The 6,714-nt window shown below is 39.1% G+C and overlaps 1 protein-coding gene across 1 annotated transcript; it reads right to left on the reverse strand.

Annotated features, from left to right (window-relative positions):
- Positions 1 to 730: 730 nt before the first annotated feature.
- Positions 731 to 3,029, reverse strand: LOC139562453 (homeobox protein HMX3-like). Its single transcript, XM_071380173.1, has 2 exons — positions 2,478 to 3,029; positions 731 to 2,085 (listed from the first exon to the last, which is right to left on the reverse strand). Exons 1-2 carry the CDS (start codon positions 2,764 to 2,766, stop codon positions 1,475 to 1,477), a joined length of 900 nt encoding a protein of 299 aa, XP_071236274.1. The 5' UTR covers positions 2,767 to 3,029; the 3' UTR covers positions 731 to 1,474.
- Positions 3,030 to 6,714: the final 3,685 nt, after the last annotated feature.

A 6,714-nucleotide genomic window follows, 5' to 3' on the forward strand; every position in this document is an offset into this window, starting at 1 on the left:
CCCAAAATAAGCGCGTGGTTTTCGGGTAGGCCTACCTGTATTTAGTTCTGCAGTCAATATGGATGACAAATACAATCTGCACTATTAAGTAATAATCATAGCAAATAAAAATGGGTTAGTGTGTGGGTTTAGCTAGTTTGTGAATCTGCGCCAATGTATATGCACAATGCATAATGTTGATTCCTTCATCTATTGTCCTTATGCTACATGGTATAGGCCTACTCACCACCTCCAACGTGTTTGTTCCAAGGATAATTGTTTCAATATACTGTATATAATATGCCTGGCATCTCAACTGAAATAATCTAATTCAGTCAACAACTGCTATGGCAGTGTGTCTCCGAAGAGTGTAGGACACGTGGTCTGCTCGAGACCAGTAGCACTTGTAATTAGATAGGCCCAGTCAAGCCTCTGTAAAGGGAATTGACGACGAATATCCTCTTCTTTGTATATGCCAGGAGTATACTGATTTCATCTCACACACGACATCATGTTCATTTTGAAATTCGCAACAATTATATTGGGTCTATAATAAAGGTTTGTTTATTTGTTAAGGTATGCTATTTGTTTACATTATTCAACAATCAACCCTGTTCATGAAGACGTTTTGAAAGTCGACAATAGACTAATTTGTTTGGGAGACAAACTGGCAAAAATATAACATTTCAGAATTGATGCCCTAGGAATAGACTGTATACTACACCCAATTAGATTATTGAATACGCACTGATTCGACATATTTAAGAATGGAATAATCTCCATTTATTTCACAACAGAATTCAGCAATACAATATCAAAAAGTTGTTTTTTTCTGTACAAAGGAATAGCTTCAACAGGTAGCTCATTTCATTGACTCGATTAAATATATCCATATACATTTGTACACCATGTTATTGTTTCAAAAACACAAAAAGTAATGACATTCAATTCTTAATTGTGCTATAAGGACATTGTCGAGGAAGCAGAAATTAGAATCAGTACATCAAAAACAATAAGCCTATAAGCTACAATTATATTGTACATAAAACAGCGTATCTTGATTGTCCCCTTTTAAAGCGCTTTGAGTAAAGAGTGTTGAGCCCGTTCGATATTCCTAAATGGCTGAGAAAAGAGAAAACACAATGAAAACATCAGTTGGGGTCAAATGCTACGACCCCATGCGCTAGAATGCTATCATAAGACGTTACATTCATTTGAAGGGGGGGGCAGACTTCCTGAAATGTATTTTGGGGCAGTGTTAACTCCTTAATATTAATTTTTAATAAGAACAATATGCTATTGGCGTGAAATTATGCCAGACAAAATGTAAACTTCACCCTAATATAAAAATGCACAATATATCCTCTTTAACAGAAATTATAGGACTATTTTTTAATTTTGTATTTTCTTCTTTAGAAAAATATTGTTTTAGGTTGTCTTGTGTAATGTTCTGTAGGCCTACGAGTTAGGAATATAGATACCAACGTCTTGTTTTTCAAACAGGTCTGAGTAGTGGCACAGAGGTGACGATTGGGTGAGAGTAATAGAGATGGTGGGGGAAGGTGAGGAGCGACTGGCTCACAGGAACGTTGCCGGTTGCATTGCCAGTCTCTGAGGCAGAGTTCTCGTGGTAGAGGATGGGCACTCGCACTATCCTCTGTGCAGCGGCGTGGCTCAGATTGGCAGCCTCTAGTTCAGCGGCAAGCTGCCTCTTCCATTTATTTCTTCTGTTCTGGAACCAAATCTTTACCTGTGTCTCTGTCAGGTGCAATGACGCAGCCAATCCGGCCCTCTCGGTACTGCTCAAGTAGCGTTTCATGTCAAAGGTGGACTCAAGCTGAAACACCTGACTCCGAGAGAACACGGTGCGTGTTTTCTTTTTTCGACATGCTTTCTTTTCGTCACTGTCCTCGTTTTTCTTCCTGTCGTCTACCCCACTGTCTTTCTTTGTGTCCTCAGAATCACTCTCGTCTAGAACTATTTCATCACCACTTTTGTTGTCCTCGTCTTCTTTGCCGTCTGGATCGGATTTGAGCACCAGGTCTGGCGAGTCGCGGTCCGTGCCTGAGGTTGGAGAAGAGTCTCTTGCTCTTGCCTTCTCGGCAACTAAAATAACGACAGAAAATATATATGGGTTATAAACGTGACTGCATGTTCAATGCCTCGTTGTTACTAGATATGCTTGAGCAAATAACAGTTGGCTATTATACCTTTGAGTTGAACATACCCTCGACGAGAAACTTACAATGATGACAAACAATGGCCTAACTGAATGAAATGCTTATCATAAGTGACATAAAATACAAGACCCCCTAAAATGAGGATATGGGTGTAGTTCAAGAATGATTATCCTTGTTTGAATGTCCTTTGACAGATGAAAGCTCAGCCCATAAAATCCATAGCAATTTCCGCTATACAAATTACGCACACATTATACGTTCTGATTAATCATGTAAAAGGTAAAGAAAGAGAAGACAATCAGAAGTGCATGGGCTTACCTTCCGTTCTGTGTAGATGACTGGCTGCGCTGAGCGTGTAGGGATACCACCATGCTGAGGCTCGCTCCAGATAGTGCGCCGGTAAAGCAAACCTCTGTGTGGGTAACTCAAAGCGAGGAAAGTTAAAGTCCCCGACCTGGGATAGGGAAAAGCCCCCTTCAAACGCCGCCTTTGCCGAGGCGAAGATGGGCTTCGGTTTGGATGGTTTACTATCACAGTTAAGTAAGTTCTTAATGAAGAAGGGAGAGTCTTTCACCGGAGTGCACGTCTCTTGCGCCGTCTCGGGCATTGCTGCTTGGAGGTTGTGGTCCGAATGCCGTAGACCACAAATGTAAGTGTTAAAAGACTGGAATTAACAAAGTCTCACTTAGAAAGAGGGATATTATAAACTGGTAGGACTAACTGTCCTTCTGTGCGATGTTTTAAATGTGAAATATATTCTTGATTACGCAGCTGATCGAGAACGTAAAAAATAAAAACAGATCAGAAAAGCAAATAGTCTTCAGAGAGGACAAAATAATATCAGTATTGCATCCAAGTCTTGTGCGTTCCTTTGTCAAAATGCAACTGTGTCCACCGCGTCAGTCTGGCGCCGGATGCTAATGATGAAATAAAAATGTCATCCAAGTTAAATGCGGAAAGTATACGGCGATTGGGCACGTACAATGGCAAATGGGATTAAGGAAGAGATGGGAAGTAGAACGAGGGGGAGAGAGACGGGCAGAGAGAGAGAGAGCGAGGTAGAGAGAGAGTGGGGGTGTAGGCTACACGATAACAACGAAGTCCACCCTCACTTTGCGCTTTGGTTGTAGGCTGTTACGCCCTTGTGTTATTGGTCTTATAGAGTCAAATTAGGTAGCAAATGAGGACAGAGTTGTTAGCACAAAATGTTTGGCATAAACATCGATGAAAGTACAATAGGCAAATTACTTTCGTCGTACACAGCCTATAGCCAATACCAGCAGAGTAGGCCTATATCATATTTTGATGCACTGGTTTGGGGAGATGAAAACATTATGGTGAATTAGATGATTTTTTGTTTGTGGTCTGATTTATACTTATTGATAATATAACCTAGATTCCGGAAGCGCAATTATCATTTTCGGCATGCACTGTAAGCCTATGGATGTAAGTTTTTTACAATGGTCATCATTCCACAACTCAAACACCAACAAAATAGACGCTCATGTCCTCAGATGAAGAAAGGCCTACAACAAAGTAGGATATTGTGTATTAGGGCACATTTGGTAAAACAATTTGATTATTTCCCAGTAGACCTAGGCTAATAAATAAAATTAAAATACATTTTCCCATAATAGTCCACACGCAAACTAATATTGTGCAAAATATTTAGATTTCCTTATAGGGCCTATTCCACTAATATAATTCATTCAACTAGGCTACGTTTCTATACTAGCTATTATAGTGTCACAGATTAAGAAACAAACCTTCGTCATTACAAAACAGACAAGATAATTTCCCTCCAGGTGTCATGTTTTGACACAATTTAGGATGTAAGTTAAATTAATGAACTTTTCTCCCCATGGACTATTTGCCAAAATTCTATTGAAAAAGGTTGTAAATTATGTCCACATTATCACTTTTATAAAAGGTTTACAAAATATGGAATATATATTTAAATGTAGAAATAGCCTAATTAAAATAATGTTGCAATCAAATGATTGTGAATTGGATGTGAATGTTTAATCACTTGCCTAACTCCAAATGTAGTCAAGTTGTATATATTTGCATTGCTTATTGGGACACACAGGCTCGAGACGTTCAATAAAGGTAAACCATAAAACATTCAGTTTATGAATTTACCCCCTTAAATAGTCAAATGAAACCCAGCGGTTTACTAAAAAAAAGTCATGCGTGTTTACTTTGTTTTATCAGAGATCTGAACACGTGCCAATTTTCTATGCCGATACATTTTTAAATGAATTCTGAAATGGTCTCAGAAACAGTCACTGTTGGCCAACTGTAAAATATGTCATTAATGAGAAATTGTAATCATATTTATTTTTATGGATTTCTAAAACATGCCGCTTTTTAAACTGTTTCTGTGACGAATATAGTCATCCATTTTTACCAAATCGATTTAGTTAATTCCTTCCTCAGTCTTTGTAAATGTGGTAAACCTATGTATATATTCACTCATTGAAATTAATTGACTTGTTAACGCATGTCCAGTGGTAGATGAATAACGAGAGGACAGCGTCCTCTGTGGGCAATGAAGGCTAAATGCAGGACCTTAATCACAGATGGAGACGAACAAGCACTAAAAGACTTCTCAGCATGGCTATAGGCATAGCCGCGGGAAGTAAGGGTGCTGCAGCACCCCATGAAAAACCCGAGTTATTGGTCAATGTACCCTGTGTTGTAGGTCTACAGGGCTGTTGCTTGTGTGACCATGCCAACCAACCATAGTCATGAATGGTATAAATTACAGGATAAAGGCTGTATTGAGTGGCATGGAGATTATTTTTCCTGCATAGGTCTAAGGTGGTCTTACATAATTAACACATGCTCATTTAGGCCTAAATGACAGCTCAAGTGGAGATATCCTGTGTCTATGTAATTACCATCTCGTATTACTTGTTTTTGATCGCAGGTAGCCCATTTGATGCCATCCATGACCTGATAGAACATAAGCTAAGCCTATATATTTTCTAAGCACACCTTTGAAACGGGTTGTGGAATACCCAAACATTTTGTACAAAGATGTCAGAAGAAGACATAAATCTGCATGCAAAAAATGCAGCATAGGCCTATATATGGTATTTTCTAGAGCTTGATAAGGTATAGGCCTGTAGAAAACAATAGGCCTATTCTGTGTTATTGAATATGATATTGTTGGCATTGTTGCACACCTGTGGCCAAATGGGCATAGATAAAAGCACTTGGCTGAAGATAGGCTGATAAGTCTAAACCTGACCTCTCCCTTTCCTGAAAAGGGTTAGGCCTACAATACAATTTCACATATTTTATTGCAACAAAGGTATGTGGAATACAATGTCAGCAATGTTGCTGATATAGGGCATACATACCATCAGGACTTTGGTTGAGGAAATCCAAAACCCAACTAAGGCATATGCCTAGTGTTAGGCAAAATAAGCCCCTTTCTCCGCAGCCTGGACTCAGGGGTAGGTGTAACATAGTAAATGTAAATCCGGGACACTTAATTAGTATGATATGTATTAATTTGTGGATGTCCATCATCCATTTAGTATGATATTTTATGATTTACAATTCGTATGATATGTTACAAATGGCAATTCAAATTGGAATTTGTAGCATATGTTAAGAATTTGCAAAACGTAGGATATGTTACAAATTCCAATTTGTTGTGGCTAACATTAGCTAGGATAGGAGTTAGGGTTAGGGGTTAAGGTTAGAAGTTAGGTTGAACATTTAAGTGTGGTTTAGGGCTGGGGAATGGTTTGTTAACATGCTAAGGTACAAAGTAGTTCAAAAGTAGTAAGTAGTTGATGAGATTCTAACACACAACCTTTGGGTTGCTAGACATTGGTAAAAAAAAAATAAGGCCCTTTCTCGGCAATCTGGACTCAGGGGTAGACGTAGCATAGTAAATGTAAATCCGGGACATGCAAATTAGTATGATATGTTACAAAATGCAATTTGTACAATATGTTACGCATTTGCAAAACGTATATGTTATAAATTCCAATTCGTTGTCGCTAAAGTTAGCTAGGCTAGGGGTTAAGGTTAGAGTTAAGGTTAGGAGTTTAGGTTAAAAGGTTAGGGGGAGGGTTAGCTAGCATGCAAAGTATTCTGAACAAAAATCTAAATGCAACAATTTTACTGAGTTATAGTTCATATAAGGAAATCAATCAATTTAAATAAATTCATTAGGACCTAATCTATGGATTTCACATGACTGGGCATGGGCGCACCCACTGTGGAGCCATGCCCAGCCAAGCAGAATTAGTTTTTTCCCACAAAAGGACTTTGTTACAGACAGAAATACTCCTCAGTTTCATCAGCTGTCCGGGTGGCTTGTCTCAGACGATCCCGTAGGTAAAAAAAACGGATGTGGAGGTCCTGGACTGGCTTGGTTACACGTGGTCTGCGGATTGTGAGGCCGGTTGGATGTACTGCCAAATTCTCTAAAATGACGTTGGAGGCGGCTTATGGTAGAGAAATGAACATTACATTCTCTGCCAACAGCTCTGGTGGAATTTCCTGCTGTCAGCATGCCAATTGCACGCTCCCT

Source organism: Salvelinus alpinus, chromosome 32, assembly GCF_045679555.1.
Source record: "Salvelinus alpinus chromosome 32, SLU_Salpinus.1, whole genome shotgun sequence".
NCBI classification, from domain to species: Eukaryota; Metazoa; Chordata; class Actinopteri; order Salmoniformes; family Salmonidae; genus Salvelinus; species Salvelinus alpinus.